This window comes from Hipposideros armiger, unplaced genomic scaffold, assembly GCF_001890085.2.
Source record: "Hipposideros armiger isolate ML-2016 unplaced genomic scaffold, ASM189008v1 scaffold_378, whole genome shotgun sequence".
In the NCBI taxonomy this organism is placed as follows: domain Eukaryota; kingdom Metazoa; phylum Chordata; class Mammalia; order Chiroptera; family Hipposideridae; genus Hipposideros; species Hipposideros armiger.
The window spans coordinates 674,088-701,052 of NW_017731728.1; the positions used below are offsets into that span (position 1 = coordinate 674,088).

At 41.0% G+C, this 26,965-nt stretch overlaps 1 protein-coding gene across 2 annotated transcripts in view; it reads right to left on the reverse strand.

Moving 5' to 3' along the window:
* The window catches only part of ASH1L (ASH1 like histone lysine methyltransferase), a 139,017-nt gene that overhangs the window by 8,310 nt on the left and 103,742 nt on the right, over positions 1-26,965 (reverse strand). For both annotated transcript variants that reach the window (XM_019662507.1, XM_019662506.1), the window contains 13 exons: positions 25,521-25,594; positions 23,517-23,562; positions 23,313-23,421; positions 17,206-17,412; positions 16,935-17,081; positions 7,333-7,441; positions 6,782-6,946; positions 6,526-6,620; positions 4,701-4,858; positions 4,099-4,251; positions 1,723-1,777; positions 1,510-1,642; positions 383-631 (listed from right to left, as the gene is read on the reverse strand). In XM_019662507.1, coding sequence (XP_019518052.1) covers positions 383-631; positions 1,510-1,642; positions 1,723-1,777; positions 4,099-4,251; positions 4,701-4,858; positions 6,526-6,620; positions 6,782-6,946; positions 7,333-7,441; positions 16,935-17,081; positions 17,206-17,412; positions 23,313-23,421; positions 23,517-23,562; positions 25,521-25,594 — 1,700 coding nt within the window. The remainder of the gene's footprint in view (positions 1-382; positions 632-1,509; positions 1,643-1,722; positions 1,778-4,098; positions 4,252-4,700; positions 4,859-6,525; positions 6,621-6,781; positions 6,947-7,332; positions 7,442-16,934; positions 17,082-17,205; positions 17,413-23,312; positions 23,422-23,516; positions 23,563-25,520; positions 25,595-26,965) is intronic.

Below are 26,965 nucleotides of genomic sequence, written 5' to 3' on the forward strand. Positions count from 1 at the left end.
GATGCCAGGGCTCACCCCAGGCCTGAGGCCTTTGTCAGGGGCTCTCTGTGCGGCACACCAGCTGTATCAGTGCGCGTGGAGTGGAACGTGCTCGTGGTTCTCACGGGAAAACACCACCCTACACCCAGCATCCTGAGCCAGGTTCCGTGAGGCACGTGCAGGGGAAAGTGGGCAGAAATAATGGGAGGTGGGAAAAGGAGGGAAGGATAGAACGAAAGGGAATAAAAACGGGGGCAGACTATACGGTGAACAGTGAAGGGTCACAAAAACCAGGCAAAGTTCAAGTTGACAAAGCCCATCGAGCCACACTGGCCCGGCCGCTTCTCTGGCCTGTCACCGTGCTCGTCAGGACCAGGTTTCTGCTTCCTGCCCTGACCCTCACCATGCACTTGTCACACTGGATCATGAGGCCTTCGTCCTTGTAGAGGCCACAGATACAGCGGATGACATCGTCGTCCTTCTCATGCCCGTTCTCCTTCTCAGACACTGAGGTCTCGCTGCTGTCGGCCTCACTCGCTGTCTCTCCCACAATCTCATCGATCTGGGCCGAGGCCTCATGCCGGGCATTGTAATAGGCCTTTCGCAGGCGGCAAACGTCTCTCCCAGTCGGGGATTTCCGCCCGTAGTACTTCTGCAGAAAGCAGGACAAAGAACCTGTTTGCTTTTCTCAGTGTGGCCTAAAGCATACCTAAGTGGTGGCAGGATTTTCTTCATCCTCCCATTTTGGTGAACAGCTTTTCAATACCATCAAATCTAGTGCCAGACAGCTGGAAACAGCTGAAAGCAAACTAAAGCACACGGACGTCAGAGCCTGCCTGCGTGGTGACTTCCCACTGGCTCTATTGCTGGCAGGCGGCGCCTTCCGCAGACCCTCCTGTACACTCAGTAAACACACAGCAGTGTGCAAGGGACGGGGATGAGTGTCACAGGACAACGTAGTGAGAAGCGCTCCATTCACCTCTGTCTTGACACATCAGGGACAGAGCCACTGTTTTAAAGACATATGGAAGCGGGGTTTCAGGAGAAAGCAGGTTCTAATAAAGATGGCTCGAATTCTCCCACGGGTCTCTTGTTCTCTCTCCCTTCTTTTCTTCAGCCTCCATCCTCCCTTCACCTAGTAGCCTCTCACACCCTTTAAACCCCTCTCCCAGGTGTTTCAAATCACTGAAGGATTTCCTATTTTCTACGCACCATACACTATATAGTCCGTCCTCTCCTTCCCTCGCGAGTTTCACTTACTCCACAGCCTATTCGCCTAACACCCCTCAATTCCATTCTTAAGATACACTTACAACTACTTGCCTATACCTACGTCTGTGTGTTTCACATGCACTTACTGTCCTGAGCAATGTAACCCTTGCCCTAAGGGACTCCAAATCAACTGTGGCCTTTCTAAACCAGAAATACGAAGGCTGACAGAATAGGGTGAAAATCCTGAAAGTCCTGGAGTAGTGAGTTCCCTCCCATCCAACTCCCAGGCCGTGTCTGAAGTCAGACAGGAATACCCACCTCGGCATTCCGGAAGACCTTGAGCATGTCGGCGTCGAAAGCCTCCACAGTCTTATAATACCCAACGAGGATCTGCTTCTCGATGGTCGAAAGATCCAGGGGGTCAGAGATCTTCTCATAGTAATCAGCATTCCTGGAACATAAAGCCGGGTGTCAGTCTGGTACCCCAAGTCCTTTTCTAAAATTCGAGGACTGCCACATGTGCAGACTTACTTTTTCTTTGGGGGCAGGTTCAAAAGTGGTGCTGCCAGTGCTTGTCGGGAAGAATCTGCAAAAGAATGCCAGGCTTAGTGGAAGGACCATAAGATGCCAGGGAGGCAAGAATTAACTCTTAAATGAAAAAGGAGAATCCCCAAAATTAAGTTAGAAAAAAAAAAATCTAGGTTTCTTTGGAGGCCTGACTGAAAAACGCAAGGACTTTTCAGAAATGTGGGTAAAGGCAGGGACCAGAAGATACTTTCAGGACTATGTGAAATATAAAAGTATAGTATATATACTTGATACGTAACACAGTGTTAGCTGGGTAATGAGAAAAACTTTGTGTGAAGACAGAACGAGACATGGGAACTTCCATAGGCAGCTAGGCTGCTTCGGGCAGATTCTAGCTCCACCAGTCTCACTACAGCAAAGACCCTCTCATCCAAAGACTGTTTTCTAGCTCTCTGTTGGTTTGGATTCAATTACATTCCAGCGAATGAATAATGTGCACTGTAAATATTTCCTGGAACAGTTACTTTGTATCACCCAAACATTATTCACACTGTGGGGCTATTTCACTTGCTACCTCCCTTCTAGTAACTTACTAGAGAGAGAAAGCCTGCGGTTCCGTGCCAGAAGGCCAGGGACAGGCACACAGACCCACTGCTGTCTCACATTAGGTCAGATGGGGTGGCTGAGAACGCAGTGTGATCTTCTGGGAGGGTAAAGGGTACATTTAGGTGCCACAAAATTTTACGTTTTAGGACAGCTTGGTTTTCACTTTCCTCTCTATTACCTTAGGTTAAAAAAAACTGCAAAAAGCCACTAAAATATGAAGATATCGTATTTCCCCATGTATAAGACGCTCCCATGTATAAGACGCACCTTAATTTTGGGGCCTGAAATTTGAAAAAAAATGTATTACATAAAGTTATTGAACTCAAATTTTATTCATCATAAAATTCATACAACTCCTCATCACTGTGAAAACTCCCAACCATTATACGACCACTGTATAAGACGCACCCAGTTTTCAGATTCCAAATTTTTTGAAAAAGGGTGTGTCTTATACACGGGGAACACGGTAAATCGCAGACAGAAAAAGACAAGAGAAAAAAAAATTCCTCAGAATTCAGGGAAATAGAGAAAGACCAGCCAAAGCTGATGGTAAGAAGCAGCAGTTATTTGTTAAAATCGCTCACTGTAAACATCTCCAAATTTTCTGGTCATAAAACACCATGTACATTACAAACTACCCACCCCAAATTAAAAACTCCCTCCTCCTTCACCTTTATCCCCAACACACATCCAAAAACTGTGTCTTGAAAAAGGCAAGAAATAGGGTAAAGATGTTTGCATAAAAATGCTTTTAAGGTAATTTTCTCGTAGCTTTACGTCCTTTTCCTTAATGCAGAGGTCAGGGCTTTGTGAACCCTCCAAAATATGTGCAAAATTTTGTATATGCACTTTTCTAGGGAAAGGGTCCACAGCTTTTCTTATACTAGATTCTCAAAACTATGTGTCAAACAAAAAAGGTTAAGAACCACTTGTAATGTCATGTGTTCATATCGTTTTCTTAAATTGCTATTTCACTGTCTCATTCAGGAAAATTATATCCAAGACAGAGGCCTGCTTCTTTCTATCCCATAGCTAGGAAATATGATATCTAAATATAGCACTTAACTATGGCACAATTCTAATACAAAAAGTTGCCACATAAGATGTGAGGACTTAAAAAACACTCCCCAGGGCCGGCCGAGTGGCGCGATGGTTAAGAACTCGCTTGGGATGCCAGAGGGCCCTGGTTCGGATCCCACATATGAGGGCCAGTGACACTGCCCTCTACAGCTAAGATGCTGAACAACAGCTCAACCTGGAGCTGGGCTGCCGGGAGTCGCCGGCGACGGCGTAGGCTGCAGCCCCTGTGGCAGTGGGTTGCCATGGGCTACCTTGTGTAGCCAGCAGCCAGCGTGAGCGGCCAGCAGCCGCAGTGAGCGGCCGTCCAGAAGCCGGCGACTGATCTGCCTCGCCAGAGAAGAGCGCGATGATGGTGCCAACTTGGGCCAGTGAAGCGACATCCTCCACAACTAGATTGAAGAACAAAACAACAGCAACTTGTCTGTTCCCCTTCCCCCAATTCCCCAGCACTGTTCCTATCCCCCTAATTCCCCAATAAAAAATCTTTAAAAAAAAAAAAAAAAAAAAAAACACTCCCCAAAGACTACAGCCAATCCTGTAACTCTCACTCTGACAAAAGGACACGCTAAGTGAACCTCCTGCACTCCTGACCCTAAACCCTCACTTGCTCTGGTGTTAGATGTCTCAGGTGAGGGTGAGTGAGATGTCCTGTAAAGAGAGCTCAGCAGCGTGAACGTGGGTGGGTGCGGTCACCTTTATAGGCGATGATGCCATCACAGATCTCTTTGAAGACCTGGGCGAGGCGGGCTGCCCGGGCCACTTCAATGTTCTCCTCTGCGGCTGCCAACCGTCTTGTGCGAACAGACCGAGCTGTCTGCAGGGCGGAGAACTGGGTCATGAAGACGTCTGCAAGGAGGAAGTGGAAATCAGCTTCAGGAAAACAGGGGCTCCACGTGGCTTTTCTTCCCCATGGGTTCCTGCCATTTGTTCTATTTTCCTCGACACTGGTGTCACCTCCCCCTGCATCTGGCATTGCTATGCACCCCATCTGCAAGTTACTGTCCAGGCAGGAAAGCAGACAGAGGAGCCACTACTGATGTCATGTCCAGTGACTTTCAGGCTGTGATGTTTGGGGGGCTGGTGGGAGGGGGTTTGCTCCTGTTCCCTAAAGTAGAAACAAGGCAGCTGGAGGGCTGGGAGGGACAGGTTGCTGCTGACTGATGCTTCTATGTTTGGATCCTAACTTTTTTGGTCCAGACTAAAAGGAATCTTTGAATAGATTGTTTGAAAGTAGCTAAAATCACCAGTTCGGAGACCATCTTACGGAAATAATAGGATCGTTTCCCAGGCCTCACCAGACTTGATGTTTCCATCATCTCGGCAGATGCCGTTCCAGCGGGTATATAATGACGCCGAGTGAATATTATCACTGGTGTGCTTCACTTCCTCCTGTTTCTGCCGAATCTTCTCCCAGTTTCGGACCAAGAACACATGATGCTTTAATACAAAGTTCCTGCCGGGAAAGAGGAAAGGTGTTCTTTTATTCATGAATTCAATCAGCATTTACTCCATGTCTGTTCTATGGAAGCCATTATTAAGATGTTATAAATGAATACTCAGTGAAGTCAGCTTTTATAAAGAGAATTACACATGGGGCAACGTTACTCAGTTTTACATCTTGATTCTTTTTTTTCACACAACAGAAAACATTTCCCTATATTATTTACAAATGGCAAATGAAGCGGCCTGACTTGAAGGCAGAGCTTTATGGAGTGTTTGTACAAATCCTAGAGGAAGTTGCTGAGATGAAGCACAGGCTGAGGTTCAGCTATGACAAGGAGCCTGACCTGGTGGGCAGGAGCAAAGACATTTGAGACAGATGGGCACCAGGCAAGCCTCATTAGGTACGGGCCCTCCACACCCATGAGCCTAAAGGAGCCATGTGTACGAGCCTATACAATCTGGATGATTCCACAATTTTTCACCTGAGCACACATATAAAAAGCTGTGACCTTGAATAAATCTCAAACTATGGGCCTCCGTAGATGGAGATTAGACTAATTTCATAGTGCCTGACTTCGGCTCACACTGAAACTCTTGGGGAGCTCTATCCACCACTGCTGCCTGGGCTCCACCTCTGAGAGCTCTGGTTTAAGGGCTCTGGGGTGTGGCGTGGGCATCAGGAGTTTTCAGGCTCCCTAGGCTAATATGCAGCTAAAGCAGAGAACCATTGGCTTTAATTATTTCTGTTTTACTGAAGTTTAAAATTTCTATCACTCAACGTGAAATAGGATACAAGGGGCTAAAATTATATTAATAGTAAAGTCATACATAAGGATGAACTTTGAAGCTACTGGATTCTTAACCTGTTCTGGCCACGGAGTCCTCAGGCAGCCTGGGGAAGCCCATGTAACTTTTCTCTGAACAATGTTTTAAAAGTATTTAAAAAATAATATAAAATTTTAAGAAATTTTAATACATAGGATTAAAAGGCAACTAAACATACTGAAATACAATTTTCAGAATATTAAAAAAACCTGAAAATGTGATATAGAAAAACAAACATTAATTTTGACTACATAACATCTAGTTGTGGCTTTTACCACCATAGTAATTCTGAGGTAGAGATGAATGTAAGTGATATTGTGAGACATTGTAATGCCTATAACATGACATGAAAACGTGAACATGGGTGACAAAGTCATGGAAACTGCAAATACTACACACACACACACACACACACACACACACACACACACGCGCGCGCGCGTTTTTTTGTGTTTGTTTTTTTGCCTACAGGTCACATTTGAAGGAAATGCTAAATTTCAGCTAGAAACTAGGGAAAGTAGAGACATAATTTTTCTCCCCTCTGAGTTACAGACCCACTGGGTCCTTGTTTAAAGACCTCCCACACAAAAGAAATGTCTCAACTGTGCAGATGTTTAGTAATTTTTACTCTTTTTAAAAAAAAATTTTTTTATTAGCTGAGCCATCCTGCCACCTGTTGGCAGCTCAGTGGCAGCTCAGCTCAGGCCGTGAATCAAACCGGGGACCCTGTTGCTCAGAGCTCACACTTTTGAGCGAGCTCTTAACCAACTGAGCCACTCGGCCAGCCCTTAATAATTTTTAAACTGACAAGCAAATCACATGAAGAGCTCAGTAAGGCAAGCTCCTTTTTACCTCTCCCGATTGGACATCGGCTTCATTTGTAACTGGGGGGTCAATCTTGTTGGGGTGCTGATGTTCTCACTGGGTTCCTCGGAGAGGTGGCCTCTCTGAAACACAGATGGATCAGATTGCAGGAAAAGAAAGATCAATCAGAGATCACCTCGAAGAATATTAAAACCACTCTAACGACGCTCCCGTGGTAGTCCCCTAATTTCAGTACCCGCCCTAAGTGGCTATTTGAGGAAAAAGCCATGAGATGGCTATTCACCCTTTTTTTCAGCTTGTGCTTGGACTTCCTCTTCTCCTTGGACCGCCCGGACTTCCTGTGTGTGGCCACAGCCTGGCTGCTCTTGCTGCTGGGGAGCCCGTTCATGCGCTGGCTCTTGCCTCCAATGATCCCTCGGCATTTCTCAAAGCCACACTTACATAGTTGCTTTGAAGGAAAGAGAGGAAATACTGCTTTTAGCCTGTAGTCTCATTCACAAGGTCAAACAGCATGCCTGAGCATCTGCACCCCCAACAGTACGTTTAAATCAAGGCATTTTCACAGAGGAAAAAAATGATTGAGAGTAAAATAAATACAAATGGGCTTCCACTGCAATGGGAAGGTAAGATCACACATTGGGAAAGCTGCAGCAGAATCGTTCAGAACCGACCGGGCAGTCCCTTCCCAGAGTGCTGGGCCCAGCTCTGTGGAGGAAGAGCTTCTCTGCAATGTGCTTCTCAGCGGCTACAGATCAGCAGGGTTCCCTGAAGGTCCATGTTCTACAGAGCACTGTCACAAAGCAACCTCCCTCTTGATAGAGTTGTTATTCTTACCTGTTTTTCAACATTAAAGGAATGAAAGTTGTAGTCGTAAGTGAGTTCGGTACCAGCTGGCATGTCTTTCAGAGCGTACAGTCCGATCCGGTATACGCCATTAACAGACCTAGAGAGCGAGGCAGAGATAGAGGTAGGCAGACATTCTTACTACCGTGCCTAGAAACTACTAGCACTGGTACACTGATTCCAAATTTGCCTGTTTCCATCTCCAGTTACTCAGTTTGCCGGCCAATCTCTCCTCCTTTAACCTGTCTCCTGTTCTATCCAGTCTATGACATACCGTCAGACCAATAGTCCTAAATCAGTCTCCTGGAAAACATGCTCTATTGTTGATTAGAACAGGTCTTAACTTTTCCTGCTCGGTATTCACAGTCCCCCTACAACATGGCTTTAGTCTGCTTATTAATAAATAAATAAAAATTATTGCCTATCGCATACCTAAAAAAAGCTTCTAGTTCCTACAGATCTCCACCTTTCTCACCTGTACATGAGTGTCTCTTTTGTTCTAGTTTATATTAAGTTATTAATGGTCTATCATGTCTGTTCTAGATGCTTTATATAATTATAGCTGACATTTATTGAGTGCTTGTCGTATTAGAGCATTTTGTTGTACTGCCTTATTTACTCCACCCAACAACTGAAGGCACTATTATCAGGTAGTCTCAGAACCCCTTTTCTAAGTGAGGACGTCAAGGCACCAGAGGGTCAGTCAGTACTTGCCCACAGTCAACAGCTGCAGGAAGCATTTAGAATCGAGGCAGTCAGGCTCCAAAGGCGTAGCCATTACGCCGCACTGCTAACAGGTCGTCCTTTAGCTTCAGAACAACCCTATGAGGTAGGTGCTGTGATTCCTATTGTATATATGAGGTTAGGTGTGGCTTAGAGGTTTTGTTCACAGTCACACAGCAGTTGCATTCAAAGTCAGGGGGTTAAAACCTAGGCTGCTTGATCCCCAAACTTCTCTTCTCTTCCTTTCTGCCTCTGCCCATGTGGAACACATCCAGGTTTAGCTTGGATATTTCCCTATCTAATGTAAATTTCTCTAATCTTCACTTTTGGGTATTCTTTTTGCTGCTAAATTCACAAAGCATTTTTAGTCTATACCAGCGATTGGCAAATGTGACAATCTTCCCCAAAGTCTTTGTAAATTTTTATTGGCACACAGCTACACCCCGAAGTTTGCTAACCCCTGGTCTGCATCACAACATTTAAAATTTGATTATATACAGTATTGTATGAAAAAATTTTTTGAGGGGTGTAACTTACATGGAGTTGAATACACAAATCTTAAATGTATAGCTGGCCAAATTTTATATAATATATCTATACATCTCTGTAACCTCCCAGAAAGCTCCTCTCTCCCAATTGGTCCCCTCCCCACAAAGGACTGCACTATTCTGACCTCTATCACCACAGGTTAGCTTGGCCTGTTTTGAACTTCAAACAAATGGAAACATACAGAATATGCTATATTGTGTACAATTATGTGCCTAACTTCTTTCACTCAGCATTACACTGTAGCTGCAATGTAGCTTGACATTGCTGTGTAGTATTCCATTATAGGAATATAGCACACCTTATACATCTGTTCTACTGTTGATAAACATTTGGTTTCTAGCTATTATTTAAAATTTTTTTTCTACAGACATTCTTGCACGTCTTTTGAACATAAGTACTCATTTCTATTGGGGATATACTTAGGAGTGGGGTTGCTGGGTTAGTGGATTTGTTTAGCTTTGGTAGGTAAACATTTTTTGAAAGTGGTTATCCCAATTTACACTTCCATTATCATCTAAGAGCATTCATGTTTATATGTACTTTTTTATTGTACTTTTATATTCTTTTGATGTGCCTAAACTTTTATCTATTTAAAAAATTGGTTTGTCTTTTCTTATTGATCTGTAGATTCTGGATTTTAAGAAAGCCCTTTGTCATATAAACACACGGCAAATATCTTCTCCCCAGTGAAGGGCTTGCTGTTCTCTCTTAATATTATCTTTTGATCAACAGAAATTGTTAACTTTATTAATTCTTTTACAGTCAGTACGATTTATGTCCCATTTAAGATATTGTTACCGATCCCAAGTATATGAAAATATTTTCCCATGTTTCCATCTAGAAACTTGATTGTCCCAACTGTGATATTTAGGTCTAGGTTCATCTTCAATGAACTTTTGTGTATGCACTGAGAGAGATGCCAACTGACTCAGCATTGTTTATTAAAATTCCACTCTGGGGCCAGCTGAGTGGCGCGTTGGTTGAGTTGGCTTGGGACACCAGCTCTGAGCAGCAGGACCCTGGTTCGGATCCCACATAAGGCTCAGTGATGCTGCGCCCTCTACAGCTAAGATAGTGAACAGCAGCTCGGCCTGGAGCTGGGAAGCCGTGAGTTGCCGGTGACGGCGTAGGCTGAAGTGGGGCTGGCTGGCAGCAGGTGTGAGCTTTCGTGAGCTGCCATGAGCCGCTGCCAATGGCCAGCGAGTGACTGCCTCACCCGGGAAGAGCACAATGATATGGGCCAGTGAAACGACGTCCTCCACAAATAGACTGAAGAACAAAAGGATAGCAACTTGTCTGTTTCCATTCCCTGATTCCCCAACGCTGTTCCCCTCCCCCAATTCCCCAATAAAATCTTTAAAACAAAACAAAAAACGCCACTTTCCTCACTGATCTGCAGCAGAACCTGTCATAAATCAGTTGACAATACATTTGTGAGTTTTTGCCTCTATTCTATTGCACTTATCTATTAACCTATCCCAAGGAAATACCTACTGTTTTAATTAGTGTACCTCTATCATAAGTCCTGAAATTTGGTAAAGGTCTTAAATTTTGTTTTTCTTCAAGATTATTTTGCATTTTGTAGTTCCTTTGCAATTCTGTTTTACAGTCAACTTGTCCATTTCCATAAAAATTGGATCTTGACTGGATTTATAGTTCAACTTAGTAAGAGCTCAAAAATATTAAAAATATTGAGATTTTTAACCCATAAACATGGCATATTTCTCCATTAATTTAGGTTGTCTTTTTGCATAATGTTTGGTGTTTTTCAGTATGGAGGTCCTATACACTTTCATTAAATCTATTCCTAGGTGACTAATGTTTTATGAAGCTATTGTAAATAGTACTGAATTTTAAATTTTACTTTATTCTGCTAACGTAGTATAAATTACATTGATTTTTAAAAAAGACTTTATGGGGGAATCGGGGAATAGACAAGTTGCTGTCCTTTTGTTCTTCAGTCTAGTTGTGAAGGACATCGCTTCACTGGCCCATGTTGGTGTTATCATTGTGCTCTTCCCGGGTGAGGCAGATGAGTCGCCGGCCTCTGGACAGCTGCTCACTGCGGCTCTTACCGGCTACCGGCTGCTCACGCTGGCTGCCGGCCACACACGGTAGCTTATGGCAGCCCACTGCAGCAGGGGTTGCAGCCAGCGACTCATGGCAGCCCAGCTCCAGGTCGAGCTGTAGAGGGCAGTGTCACTGTCTCTGATGTGGGATCCGAACTGGGGCCCTGCTGCTCAGAGCTGGCGTCCCAAGCCAGCTCTTAACCAACGCGCCACTCGGCTGGCCCCTAAATTACATTGATTTTTAAATGTTAAACCAACCAACCTTTCATTCCTGGAATAAACCCCACATGGTCATGACATATGAACCTTTTTATATATTGCTAGATTTCATTTGCTGATATTTTACTTAGGATTTTTGTGTCCGTGTTCATGGGAGACACTGGCCTGTATTTCTTTTTTTTTTTTTTATTACTCTTGTTAGGTTTTAGATAAAGGGTATGTTAGCCTTATAAAATGGAAGCGTTTATATGAGGTTGGTAGTATAAACATTATTTCTTCTTTAAGTATGTGGAAGAATTACCAGTGGAGACATCTGAGCCTGAAGTTTCTTTTGTCATCAAGTTTTAATTATAGATTCACTGTTTTTGGTAGATATTCAGATGTTCTATCTCCTCTTGTGTTGTTTTTGGTAAGTTGTGTTTTCAAGGAATTTGTTCAGTTCATTCAACTTTTCAAATATAAAAAAGTTGTTCAGGAAAATGCATAACCAAACTGGTGAATTCATATAAAAAATTAATCCATGATAAAAATTGACACATCACTAATGTACTCAACAACATGGATAAATAGCAAAAATATTACGTGCAGTGAAAGAAGCCAGGCACAGAAGAGTGTGTGAAGTTCTTCGTCTGTGGTGACAGAAATCCATCACTACTTGCCTTCGATGGGGGAGGTTGTGAAGAGGCACAAAGGAACTTTCTGAAATGGTGGAAATGTTCTACATTTTGGTAAGGGACGAGGTGTATACGTTTGTAAAAATGGATGGAAATTTACACTTAAGATCTTATGGGAATAATACCTAAATTTTACAAAAAATAGAAAGTTGCTCATACTATCCTATGGTCTTTGTTTATTGTGTTGAAACACACATAACACAGGGTTTACATCTTAACCATTTTAAAGTGCCCCGTTCAGTGGCACTAAGTACAGCCCTCTGCTGTGCAGCCGTCCCATCACCCATCCCATATCCTTCTTCATCTTATAGAACTGAAACTCTGCACCCGTTAAACACTGACTCCCTATTTCCCCTCCCCGCAGCCCGACAACCATCATTCTGCTATCTGTGTCCATGATTTTGCTTACTCTAAGCACCTTGTATAAGAGGAATCATACAGTATTTGTTCTCTTGTATCTGGCTCATTTCACTGAGCATAATGTCAAAGTCCATCCATGTTGTAGCATATTGCAAAATTTCCTTCCTTTTTAAGGCTGAATAATAACAATAATTTTTTTATGTTGCGGTTTAGGGGTTCTCTATGTATCTGGATATAGTACCTTGTCAGCTGTGTGGTGTACACAGACCACATTTTGCTTATCCATCATCCACTGATGGATGCGGGTTGCTTCCATATTTCAGCTGGTGTGAATTGTGCTGCTGTGAACACAAAGGTGCAGATCTCTCTTCAAGACCCTGCTTCCAGTCCCGGATCTATACCCAGCAAGGGAAATGCTGGTCATTTAATTTTTAAAGAGCACTCATCCTGTTTTCCATAGTAGCTGCACCGTTTGCATTCCCACCAACAGTGCACAAGCGTTTCAATTGCTCCACATTTTTGTCAATACTTGTTTTCTGTTATTCTGACAGTAACCATTTTAATGGGAGTGAGGTGATATCTCACTGTGGTTTTGATTTGCATTTCCTTAATGATTAGTGATATTGAGCATCTTTTTATGTGCTTATTGGCCATCTGTATATTTTCTTTAGAGAAATGTCTATCCAAGTTCTTTACCCATTTTTAAATCTGAGTGTTTTATTGAATTTTAAGGGGCTCTCTATATATTCTGGATATGAATACCTTATGAGACAATGATTTGCAAAATATTTTCTCCCATTATGTGGGTTGCCTTTTCACTCTGTGGATAGTGTCTTTTGATGTACAAAACATAAAAATTTTTATGAAGTCCAATTTGTCCCTTTTTCTTTGGTTACCTGTGACTTTGGTGTCATATCCAAGAAATCATTGACATGTCCAAAGTCATGAAGCTTTTATCCTGTTTTCTTCTATGAGTTTCAGTGTTTTAAGTCTTACAGTTAGGTCCTTGGTCTATTTGAGTCAATTTTGATATGTGGTATTAATTAAGTAAGGGTCCAGCTTCATTCTTTTGCATGTGGCTATCCAGTTTTTCCAGTGCCATTTTTTGAAAAAACTATCCATTCTCCACTGAATGGTCTTGGCACTCTTGTGGAAAATCATTTGACTGAATATGTGAGGGTGTATTTCAAGGCTCTCCGTTCTAGTCCATGCATTTATATCCATGTTTTTGCCTGTACCACAGTTTTGATGACTGTAGCTTTGTAGTTAAGTGTTCTTGTTTTTTGTAGTTAAGTTTTTAAATTAGGAAGTGTGAGTCCTCTAGTTTTGTTCTTTTTCAGGGCTGTTTTGGCTATTTGGAGTCCCTTGAAATGCCATATAAATTTTAGAATAGGTTTCTCTACTTAAAAAAAAAAAAAGCCATTGAGATTTTGATAGGGATTGCATAAAATGTGTGGCTCACTTGGGTAATACTGACATTTTAACAACATTGTCTTCCAATCCATGGACATGAGATGTTTACATTTATTTATGCTTCTTTAATTTCTTTCAGAAATGTTTTGTAGTTTTTGTTGTACAATTCTTTCATCTCACTGGTTAATTCCTAAGTATTTTATTCCTTTTGGTGCTATTGTAAATGGGATAGTTTTTGTAATTGCCCCTTTCAGATTGTTTGTTTGTGTACAGAAATACAAATGACTTTTGCATTGACTGTATCCTGCTACTTTGCTGGATTTATGAAATCTAACAGCTTCTTGGTGTAGTCTTTAGTATTTTCCACATATAAGATCATATCATATGCAAACAGATAATTTACACCTTCTCTTCCAATTTGGATGCCATTTATATGTTCTACTGTTGTGCCAATATTATACTGTTTTGATTACTATAGCTTTGTAATATAGTTTCAAATCAGGACACGTGATACCTGTAGCTTTGTTTTTTCCCCCCCCCTCAAGATTGCTTTGGCTATTCTGGGTCTTTCGTGGTTCCATTCAATTTTAGGATTGTTTTGTTTCTGTGAAAAATGTCGCTGGAATTTTAATTTATTTTTTAGCTGAGCCATCCTGTTACCTGTTGGCAGCTCAGCGGCAGCTCAGCTCAGGCTGGGAGTTGAACCAGCGATCCTGTTGCTCAGAGCTTGCACTCTTGAGTGAGCTCTTAACCAACTGAGCCACTTGGCTGGCACAGGAATTTTTATTTTTATTGCACTGAATTTGTAGGTTGCTTTGGGTAATATGAATATTTTAATAATATTAATTATTCCAATCAATGAGCACAGAGTATCTTTTCATTTATTGTGCCTTCTTTGAATTCTTTCATGAATGTCTTGTAGTCTTTTGTTTTCGCTGAGCCATCCTGCTACCTGTTGGCAGCTCAGCAGCAGCTCAGCTCGGGCCGGGAATTGAACCGGCGACCCTGTTGCTTAGAGCTTGCACTCTTGAGTGAGCTCTTAACTAACTGAGCCACTCGGCTGGCCCTTCTTGTAGTCTTTATTGTACAGGTCTTGTACCATTTTGGTTAAATTTACTCCTAGGTATTTTATTCTTTTTGATGCTATTGCAAATGGGACTGCTTTCTTAATTTCTCTTTCTGATAGTTCATCAGTGTATAGAAATGCAACTGATTTTTATATTTTGATGTTGTATCCTGCAACTTTACTGAATTTATTAGTTCTAACAGTTTTTTTGGTGGAGTCTTGGGGTTTTCTCCATATATAGTGTCATATCATCTGCAAGTGGAGATGGTTTTACTTCTTCCTTTCCAATTTCGATGTCTTTTAGTTCTTTTTCTTGCCTAATTGCTCTGGCTAGGACTTTCAGTACTGTGCTAAATAAACATGGCAAGAGTGGGCACCTTTATCTTGTTCCTGATCTTACAGGAAAAGCTTTCAGTGTTAAACCATTGGGTATGATGTTAGCTGTGGGCTTGTTGTGCATGGTCTTTATTATGTTGTGGTATATCCCCTTATACTTAATTTGTTGAAAATTTTTATCATGAATGCTGAATTCCATTCTGTTTTATGACTGGAAAGTTTAGTCCATTTACCTTTAATTACTGAGGAGGGAATTCCTTTTGTCATTGCTATTTGTTTTCTATAGGCCCTAGAGCTTTTTGGTCCTTCATTGCCTGCAGTCCTGTTTTTTATAGTAAACAGTTGATTTTTTGTAGTGAAACATTTAAATTCCTTCTTAATTTCCTTTTGTGTACGTCTACAGCTATTGTCTTTTGCTGTCTTTGTTTTTGAAGTTTGATTATAATGAGTCTTGGTGTTTGTCTCTTTTGAGTTCATCTTACTTGCACTTCAGTGAGCTTCTTTCATGTTTATATTCACGTCTCATCAAATCTGGCAAGTTTTCAACCACTGTGTCTTCAAATATTCAGTTTCTTTCTCTCTGTTCTCCTTCTGAGACACTAGTGGATATATTGGTCCTCCTGATGGTATCACAGAGGTCCCTTAGGGTCTGTTTGTTTTCTTTTCTTCCATCTCTTTCCTTTCTGTTCCTCAGGCTTGATAATTTCCATTTTCCTATCATCAAATTCACTGATTCTTTCTTTTCTCCACTCAAATCTTCCTTTGAATCCCTGTAGTGAAATTTTCATTTCAATTACTGTACCTTTCAGCTCCAGAATTTCTTTTTGGTTTCTTTTAGGGCTTTCTATCTCTTTATTGATATCTCCATTTTGTTCACAGATTGTTTTCATGATTTTCTCCACATCTTCCTTTAGCTCTTTGAGCAACTTCAGGGCAGCTGTTTTACAGTCTTTGTCTAATATAGCTGCCATTGAGTCTCTATTAGGGACAGAGTCTGCTGAATTATTTTTTTCCTTTGAATGGGCCATTCTTTGCTGTTTCTTTGTATTTGTTATGATTTTAAGTTGAACACTGAACACTTGAATTTAATAATGTGATAACTCTGGAAATCAGATTCTCCCCCTCCCCTAGGGTTTGCTATTCTTTGTTTTTCTTTTTCTTTTGGTGGTTGTAGGCTATCTCTGTGCCAATGTCTTCTTATGTCTATTCTGAGCCTTTCCTTTGATATTCACAGTCACAATGAATTTTCCCCTATCTTTAATGCCTGGCTCCCGAAAGGGGAAAAGCGAAAAATGAAGGGGGAAAAAGAGGTCACTAGCCCTTTAAATCTCCTGGAAGTTACTTCAGCTGGAGGGAGAGGAGCTTGCAACAATGGTGGGAAGTACAACAACAGCTGCCTGCCTCTTTTGCACCTCTGTGATCAGAAGCAGCAACTGACAATCAGAACACAGATCCCAGCTTTTGAAGGACAGGGTCCTTTTACCCACCCTGGTTTCTGTAAACCGTGTGCAAGCTGTTCCAGGAACACTTGTACAGCTGCCTGCCATGTGGCTTGGGGTGGAGGATGGGTAGCTGCTACTGTTCTAAGAGCTCAAACTGACTGAAACAAACTGCCATTTATCATCTAAGCCTTCCCCTGGAAGTTGAAGGATCCAGAATTCCAAAATCGTTCTACCAGGCAGATTGTGCCTGTGCTGTTGTCTAAGGGGAGGCAGATTTCTGGTCCTTCCTATGCCACCATCTTCCCAGAATTCTCTCCTATCCCAGTCTCTTTTCTGAACTGTTTTTCAGATGTATTTTTTTCTTTCTCAATTGCATTCTAATCTATTTCACTTGTTATTTCTCATTGTGACAAATCCAGTGGGCATGTAATAAATATGCTGAAAGAACTGACAGGAGAAGGGCCATGTAACACAGTGCCTGGGACATACTAAGCAGCCAGTCAAGACCAGGGATTATCACTGTTCTCTATATACATACACGTAATGGTAATTTCCTGAGGGGAGCAGTTAGGCTGAAGTGAAGAAGCATCAGAAGCTTCCTTTCTGCCTGGAGGGCCTGGTAAACGGGGAACTGCCTGCGCTGCTTGGTGGCAGCTGAGTGACACTGCGGAGAGATCCATCTCTGGGTGCCCTGAGCTCTGCTCTGCTGGATTCTTGGCTTCACCTTTCCCTGCTTCCTTACCATTTCTGCATCTCACAATTTGGGTCACAGCTGTGGTTGATGAATCGAGCCTCATTCCCCATGCGGTAACTGTCAATCACCATCCCACTGTCCAGGTTCAGACAATAGTGATCACTGTGATTATGATACTGCTCGATCATCCTGTTCCTGAGGAGACACATGATTGAAAGCCACATACTGGTTAAGCTGAAAGCAAATTTCAAATTTTCTCTTTTCCATTCTAATCTGGTCCCTTTGTCACTTTACTGGGTATCATCATTTAATACTGTACCTGAACTCCTGTTCGCTGACAACCTCCCCTAGGTATTCAATGATGAACTGCCCAGCTTTTAGGGGTTCTTTGGTTCTGATTCCCCAACCTTTTTCCTCAGCTCGAAATCGTTCTAGACACTGCACCCACTCATGCCTCTGTATTCTCTGGTTACAGCACTGCTCACCGCAGGGGCAAGTGTTGGGGGAACACTCAGCAAAGATCATTCTAGAAAGAAAAGGAATAATTGTATGTCAATTAACTTTATATATGCCTTCACGAACCCATTTAATGACTTGTAGGGATTTTAACAATGAACACATGAAATTATTTTAACAGTTAGCCTGGTTAACAAGGTAATAACATGTAACTTCAAAAACAAATAATACTTAAAACTTCTAAGTCAAGCTGCAAACACTGAATGCTTCTCGGAAATTATTAAGCTAACTGTCTACTCAGCACCCTGGGTTAAAAACCCTCCCCTTTAGCTCTGTGCTAAGAATAAATGAACTGCAAGCCACAGAGGAATTAATGATTTGACGATTATATTGCACTCATGTTTTAAAGTAGCTCGTGGCCAGATTTTTTTTTAATTGTGGTAAAATATACATAAAATTTATCCTGATAACCTTTTTTAAATGTACAGGTATGTTCACACTGTTGTTGTTTTATAGGAATTTCATATTTTATTAGTATAAATGACATTTCCATATTGGAAATAACATTTGCAGTCTATATCACTAGGTGAACCTATAATCTCTAGTGAATAAACAATTAAAAAATTCTGAACACAGTAGATGAAAGTTGTCATGTTATGTCTTCTCATTGCTTTCTTTTTTAAACTTGTAGGTCTTTAATAGGAGCCATTTCATTTTGTTATGTGGTTTGGAATCCCAGTAAGGATATTTAGCGCGATTAAAACAAGGGAGGCTCAAGAATATAATGGTAGATCAAAATATCACATTATGTTTATAAACATAACTTACAAATCTTATTAAAAAAAGTATTTAACACTGTACAATTTAAAGTACTTTGAGTCATTTGATTTATTCTTCAAAATAATATGATCCTTACCTAAAGGGCAAATAGTACACAGATTATGTCAAATCACATAAACGAGAGCAAGCCGAGAAAAAACATTCACTGAACTTTTCTTCAACTTAAGACAGTCAGCCCTACTGGTGAAGACACTGCCTTACTGTCAAACGTACTACGTCTACCTTATTCTTTCTCTTGCTAACTTCTTTACTGCAAGAATGCTATTGAGCACCCCTCCTAAAAATACCCTCTTTTTGTGGGCTTTTTTGATCTTTTATGCTAATGGATCCCTCACCTCTCCAAATAACAATTCCTGCCTTTTTTCTTTTTATTTTAAATACAGGAAGCCTTTTTAAAATTTTACACCTGTCCATCTTCCTACTCTTTGTTCGTCTTTTCTTTGGAAGGCTCATTCATTTTCGTTTTTCCGTTGTAAGCCCCTGTTCATAATACCCCACCTGTATTTTCATCATACATCATAACACACACAACAATACACTTTAAGTGGATAAAAGAACTAAAATATAAATATAACAGAGTGCTGAGATGAAAGAGACTCCAATTTTTAAAAATTCCTGCTGGAGAACCATCATTTAGAGGTTGCTAAAAATTTGTGGATTGTAGAGTTAAAGGCATTGAAATATATTCCATTTGTTTTTATAAATACCCAAGGTAAGCCATTTAATTATATAAAAAGGAAAATACGTTTCTATTCACTGTGCCTGAAAAACTGTAAATTTACCACAATCTGAAAGTAGCTGCTGCAAACTAAGATGTGAAGTCTCTGATGTAGCAATGTAAACTGCCATTATCTTTAGCCAGAAAATGCTGTTAACAGCTAGAGAATTTTTCCCCCTCTAAATATAGATAGATCTAGACTGGAAGGCTCTTTGCCTCACATGGGGAGATTTAAGGTTAAATAACCACTGGGAAATGTACTAGTGTGATTGACTTAGCCAGCTGTGGAGGGCAGAGCATTCCAAGAGCGGTGAGGAGTTTTTCGTGAACAAAATGAATACTCCCACTGTGAATCGTGCCAGGTCAGGAAGGAGGCGGCCTTGCAGGCTGAGGAGAGATTACCCCTACATTTTGGGACTGAGAATCTGAGGGCTCTTCTGGAGGGGAAGGGCTTCTAGAGTCTCACTGTGGGCAAGTGGAAGTAAACTGACTCAACAAATGAGCACAGATGGTCACAGGAGTCAGACGGAGCCGAAGCTTAGTTTAGGGGCTGTGACTTCAGAGGGTACTCAAGGCTGGTGGCGTTCTAAGTCTCACTGGCAATGAATGTGCTTTCGCCTTTCTCTCCCTAAGTATTCAGTGTTGTTACACACCACGTCTGTCCTTGGGGAGGGCTGACGAAGTGGGCTCCATACAGGCTGTGAGCAAATGGGGACCGGGTTAGAAAGCAGCTTGAAACGGATTACAAGGCTTTGCTCTTGGGAATAAGACAAGTTCTGGAGCAGTAGGGTTTGATATGGTGTACAGAATAAGAGCCCTCCAGGGAAGACGTGTAGAATGTATAAACAATATTGGTGATTCCTACAAAGTGTATGGCAGAGAGGAGGACAACTTTTTAAAGTTTATCTGAAGTAATTGTAAAAACCCATTACTTGTTTTAAAAACTAGCCCCAAATCAAGTTTTCCTTGGGCTACTTGCAAGTGAGAGTAACCTACATATGCGTCTTCCACAGAAGTGTGAGGGGTCCTGAGGATCCTTTCACTTTTGACCCCCAAATATTTACAGAATCTTGATGACAGAAACGGGAAAGACAAAGCTGCCCTACCTGTTACGTACTTCCAGTTGGCAGAATCTGTATGTGGCTTACTCTTAAATACATAAGGATGCACCCACTGAATAGCGGATTTTAATTTTTCTTAGGTATTTATCACATCGTTCATTAGATGCATGACTCACAGTAATAATATTCTCATGATACAAAGCTGGCAGCATCGTATCTAAGTGTTTCTTCTTATTTAGGGATACGTTTATTTGTTGAAGAAAGGCAACAGAATGGAAAGGATAAATGTTGACACCCATACTAACAAAAGATATAAGCCAACCAATGTAATTATATAAAGGTAAATACCCAAATTTCAATTTTTAAGTGATTAAAAGACTACTTACATAATAAGCATTGTGGTAGAGGGGAAAGAACATGGCTTTTGAATCAAACAAATGTGTGTTCAAATTCTGTCTCTGTCCCTTAAGTGTTGTGTACTAGGAGCAATTTACTGTCTAAATGCTAGGTTCCTTCATCTACAAAATGTGAACTATCACCTACCTCATTGGACTATTGTGAGAAAGAGAGGAACTAAGTAATGAGGCAGCAGCTGTATTATGGTAATTTCACAGACAATAAAATAGTATATAAAAATACACAGTAGTGTTAGCATCTACGGAAATGTACATTTAAACAACTTTAAGGACATGTAATACGCCCCAAAATTAAACCAATCAAATACTAAAGCACCAAAAATCCAGTTAAATGTGAATAGATAAGGAACTGGAACTATGGGAGATAAATATATTTATATATTGGTGGTGACACCCAAAATACCAATATTTTATGAGAGCGACTGGATAGTATATATAAATATTCATATAGTCTGTACAGGTAAATCTTCTGAGAACATACTCCAAGGGTTAAAAATACAGGCCTACACAAAGAGCTTCATAGTAGCACCATTTTTAACAGCAAAACACTGGAAATAACTTGAATGACCAACAACAGGAGATGGCAAACTATGGCATATCAACAACAGGGAAGAAAACAGACAGCTCCTAAAACTGATGAACTTGTGGATCATACTGATACATAAAAGTATACATATAAAATAACTGTGAGTGCAAAAATCGGTGCACAAAACACAGACCTATCTATACCACAAGCTGTGACTGCTGTAAAACTGTATGTATGTATGAAGTGTGATCAAAACATACGGTGAATGTTTAAATTTAAAAAAATTTTTACAGTAAAAGACACATTGCCATTAATCCCCCTCAAAATATTCCCCCTTGCTTCGAACACATTTATCCCATCGTTCTTGCCACTTTCTGAAGCAGTTCTGGAAATCCTCTTCAGTGAGTGTCTTTAGTTGCATTGTCGTGGCTGCCTCGATGTCCTGAATCGATTCAAAATGTTTACCTTTCATGGTCATTTTGACTTTGGGGAAGAGCCAGAAGTCGCATGGTGCCAGATCTGGTGAATAAAGCAGATGAGGGTACACCATAATGTTTTTATTGGACAAAAACTGCCGTACCAGGAGCCACGTGTCACACGGAGCCTTTCTGTCATGATCACAAAATACGGTGAATGCTGCTGCCGAGTGCCATCCAACAGAAAGGCAGGGACCTTCAATACAGAAAGTGGCAGGCAGAACCTTAGTAACAATGTGAGACAAGTTTCAACTTGTTCAGTGCAGTCAGTCGGGTGTGAGCTATGGTTGAGAAAAGGTGTGTTTTAAAGTGTGCCGTCAATCATCCTCCATCATGACAACGCTCCATGTCACACACCACTTCTGGTACGGCAATTTCTGTCCAATAGAAACCTTACAGTGTGTCCTCATCCACTTTATTCATGGGATCTGGCACCGTGTTGACTTCTGGCTCTTCCCCAAAGCACAACGATTCAGGACATTGAGGCAGCCACGACAGCGCAACTAAAGACACTCATGAAAGAGGACTTCCAGAACTGCCTCAGAAAGTGGCAAGAACGATGGGATAAGTGTATTCGAAGCAAGGGGGAGTATTTTGAGAGGAATTAATGGCAGTGTGTCTTCTGTAATTAATTTTTTTATTTAAACATACACCATATTGTTTGATCACACCTCGTACAATGACAAGACATTTACAGTGATATAGGTAGATAAGGTAGAATTTCCCAACCAGCATGGTGAAGCAGGAGGTACTGAAACACTGAGTCCTTCAGCCATCAGGACAGGTGACTAGAGGCCAGGGAAGCAGCTGTCTTGGGCCAGAAAAACTATACAGAACAGGAATTATTGGTGTGCATTTCACTGGGTCTTCTTTGCAGTAAATTTGCTTATGTTACTGAAACCAGCAAACTATCTGTACTTCTTTGTCTCTATCAGACATTTCCATTTTGAAATCCCATTGTCATTTTAATATCAATGGTCCCAAATGAAAATCATAATTTTTATCTCCAAACCAGTCAGACTGCACACTTTCTATCTCTGACAATAGCATTATCACCTCTTACTGACATCACTGACTCAATCATGTGTATCTGCATATGCTAATGGTTTATTAACCTGGTTTTCCCTCAAATGTATCATGTCCTTCTTCTCTAGCACTGCCGTCATCCTACTTTACTCTCTCATGGCTATATGTTGAGACCTATGAATGTTTCTAGAACTGTGCTTAACACTTTATGAACACTGTCTCATACAATCCTCACAAACCTCCATAGAAAAGGTATTATTTTTATAAGAGGGGTTAAATAACTTTCCTCAGGTATCATAAATAGTAAGAGGATTGAAACTTGGGTACATAAGACTCTAAATCTCATTCTTTTTCTGTTACTCTATTCATCCCATGTATGGTATGAATGTTAGTCCCCTTAAAATTAGTAGTTGAAGCCCTAGCCCCCAGCGTGATGGTATCTGGAAGCAGGGCCTTTGGTGGGAGGTGGACAGGATTCTTTCCAGGCACGTGAGTGGGGACCTCACGAGGGGTTAGTGCCCTTGTGAGAAGAGGAAGACAGGGCTCTCGCTCTCTCTCTCTTCCCACAAGCATGCACCGAGGAAAGGCCACGTGAGCTCACAGGGAGAAGGCAGCTGTCTGTAAGCCAGAAAGTGGGTTTGCAACAGACACTGAACCTATTGGCATCTTGACCTTGGACCTCACAGCCTCCTGAACTGTGAGAAATAAATTTCTGTTGTTTAAACTGCTCAGTCTATGGTATTTTGTTATAGCAGCCTGAGCAAACTAAAACAGCCCAATGCTTATGTTTTATATATCTTTGTGCAGCTTCTTGAGGAAAAGTCAAAGAGGCTATGTTTCCCTCCAAATGAAGTGTCTTACATATTGCAAAGCCTACGCTTTTAGAGGAGTCAGTTTAGCACAGTACCGATTGAGGCAGTCGTCCACACAGCCCTTCCCGGTGTCATCATCTGGCTTCTTACAGTTACAGGTGGTAGCCTCGTAACCAGAAAGCGGTTTGACATCAACGTAAACATCTTGAGAGAAGAGAGCAAAGAATAATTTATGAAAACAAAGGATAAGAAGAACACTGAGGTATGGAGGCAGAAAAAATAGCTCCCAAGTTACTCACTTGAACGGATTTTTTTATATAGGGGGACATCTGGCTTTTTGTATAGCTGGAAGAAAAAAAAAAGAAAAATCTTGATACAGCATTTAACTTCAAATGCCAGACAGCAGCATTAATCACTAAAAATACAGGAAGTTATCCATGTGCTCTGCCCATATGGAAATATTTACAAGATTTTCTGGGCTGGATACATTTGAGAGAAACTCTTGGTGTGATCACTTTTTACCCTGAAATAAAAGGTGACTTACTAAATCAGAGTAAGAGAGAACTAGACTCACAGAAGATATGTAAAAATAAAATAGTTTAAAGAAAATGTATTTTGAATTATATGTTTCTTCAGCATGTTGCTGGATAGACTTAAATGAAAATCACACTGCAGATTAAAGCTCGATAAATTAAGTTGGATAAATTAAGATTCCATTTCCCTCTGAAAAAAGGGGAAACCTTGCTGAGCGCTTTTTAGATGGTTTAGATAGGTAGATGAAATTAAAAAGATGAGTACCCTGGCTTTTTCAGGGTGGGTATTGTAGGAAAATACATTCCACATTTTAATTAAGGCAATTAATTTAGTGAATAAAGAAGACAGGACAGGCAGGAAAATGGAACTCTCACGCTGTAATCAAGAACACATTAGGAAAAAAAAAAAGAACGTATTAGAAGAGAGGTAGCCAGGGCCGGCCGAGTGGCGTGATGGTTAAGAGCTGGTTTGGGACGCCAGAGGGCCCCGGTTCGGATCCCACATATGAGGGCCAGTGACACTGCCCTCTACAGCTAAGATGCTGAACAACAGCTCAACCTGGAGCTGGGCTGCCGTGAGTCACCGGCGACGGCGTAGGCTGCAGCCCCTGTGGCAGTGGGTTGCCATGGGCTACTGTGTGTAGCCAGCAGCCAGCGTGAGCGGCCAGCAGCTGCAGTGAGCGGCCGTCTAGAAGCCTGCGACTGATCTGCCTCGCCCGGGAAGAGCGCAATGATAGTGCCAACTTGGGCCAGTGAAGCGACGTCCTCCACAACTAGACTGAAGAACAAAAGGACAGCAACTTGTCTGCTCCCATCCCCCAATTCCCCAATAAAAATCTTTAAAAAAAAAAGAAGAGAGGTAGCCAGTCGGCCAGTGTTTTACCATAGATGATAGTATAAAAAAATAGCAACTTGGTTTAAGCTGGAGTGCATTAATGTGTAAGAATAATCCCACCATCATTTTTCAGTGGGCACAGTCAAAGCACTGTCTCCTCTACTGTTATGAATTCTTTGAGACAAATATCTAAGATACTGATCCTCTCAGAATTAAAGAAAGGTCACCAAAGAACAGAATGCAGAAGAAAATGTCCATTGTTTTGACTTTCCAAAATTAAACTTTGATGGAATTCTGGCAAAACTCAGGAGTTTACTTACCTCATTGCATGACCATTTTTACTTCCCAATGGTTGTTCTCAGTATGGGGTCTGGGGGCTATAGCTTAATACAAAAATTACTGGGGGAAACTTTTCAATTAGGGAAGAGAAAAATAGCACCTTCCTATTTTTAGTTCCTAATATATTTAAAGATCTTTTAAAAGTACAAGAGTGTTAAACATTTTCCCTGTTTCCTTTGGTAGAAGAATTCTTTTTGTATGTGAAAAATAAATTCCAAACTGATGGGAAGGAGCCAACAAAAATAAAGCCTGAAATTTCTTAGTGCTGCTGGCAGTACATCTAAATTCTCTGGAGACCTGCATCAAACAGGATTCTTACAGAACAGAATCTTTGCTACCAAAATAAAAGTCCAGAATAATAACAGAAGGTTGCCTAGGGAAGTAGGAACATACTACTATTTTGAAGTATGAGTAAAGGCAAATAGGTCACATTAAATATGGATGCAAATTCATTTTTTAAAAGTCTCTAACCTTCACAGGGACACTTCTCTATACCTCCTAAAATGAGATCACAACAAGGAGGCAGAGACAAAGACTTGTACCCTCCTCCCCCTTACTATTTAAGAATGAAACCTGGTAAGACAGGCTCATTGTACCTGATTATGTTTCCACTGCCAAAGGATGTCATAGGGAAGCTGGAAGTCAATTCTCTTCTGCCTTAGATACTTTCCTGAAACAAAAAAATACTATAAATTTCAATGTCGATTCATACAAAGGGCCTAATAGCCGTAAGAACTAATATGCACTGACTAGAAAAACATTTAATTTTAATTTTATGGATTTTTTTCCATCACCAGTTTTGAATTTTTAGCTACTATTTTCTACCATGTAGTATATGCTAACGATACATTTCAATAGTAGCTTATATAAAACAACATAGCAAATTCAGTACAAAAAATACGCAGGACAAAATGAAGCAAATGAAATACTAAGAACTGTCCGATTATTAAGACTACTAACTAGTGCATCTGGTCCCCACTCCTCCATTATTATACATAATCTATGGCTGACTATAAAGCGGGGAAGTAGAAGAGTTTTTTAAAATGGGAGTCCCTGAGCTTAATAGAGTGTTTACAGGGAAATTTATGATTTGTTAATTTTTTTCCTATTAAAACACCACTACTTTTTAAAGCCAATTTCAAAGGCTTCTTAGGCTGCTTCAGTTTCTTTACTTTGTATGACCTTTCCGTCCTTAATGTGCAGTAATGTGCAACGCACTTCTCGTAGGACTTACAGTTTCCTTAGTTATTTGGATATTTGTCCTGATTGTTGTCTCTAGAGCAGCACTTCTAAAAGTGATGCCAGAGGTCAAACTAATACTATTACCGAGACATTATATGCATTTTCATGACGCTGACACTCGCACTAACGGTGTAAAGCAATGGCGGGTGAAACTGCTGGCACCTCCATGTAAATCGAGGCAAGTGGCACCAAACGAGCAAAATGTAACCAGCAGAAACGAACTGTGCCCGCATCAGTCAGGATACTCTTGATGAAGTAATAAAAATTAGATTAAATCCTGACCCATGCGTCAAACAGTGTAACCGTTCACAGGACACAGTGGCAGTGCACATAAAGGTACACTTGGAGGTGTGACGCTGTCGCATGGAAATGCACTGTGCAAACAAGAGGACAGAGGGCTGAATCAGTTGCTTTTTAAATGAACACCGTTTTTACTTGAAAGAACTGACACACTCCAATTATTCTGACTTGGAATTGAGGCAGAGGGAAGCGAGCTTGTTACTCCTAGAAACAACTGAAAATACCTGTGTCCAACGATAACGTGCAAGTCTGAAGTGAACACTGGAGTTTGGAAAACTTGAGGTCCACTACTGTGAGACTGTTTCCCAATACTTAAAATTTTTTCATGAAATAAGTGGCAATACAAACAAATGTGAACTGTTTTGGATACATACAGGGAACGGAAGAGCAACAGAATTCAACAAAGCAGTAAGTATTTTTCGATGACCAATGCATGAAGTGACAAAAATCAGACATGGGTAAAAATCCATTCAAATTTCAAGAAATACAAATGGATATT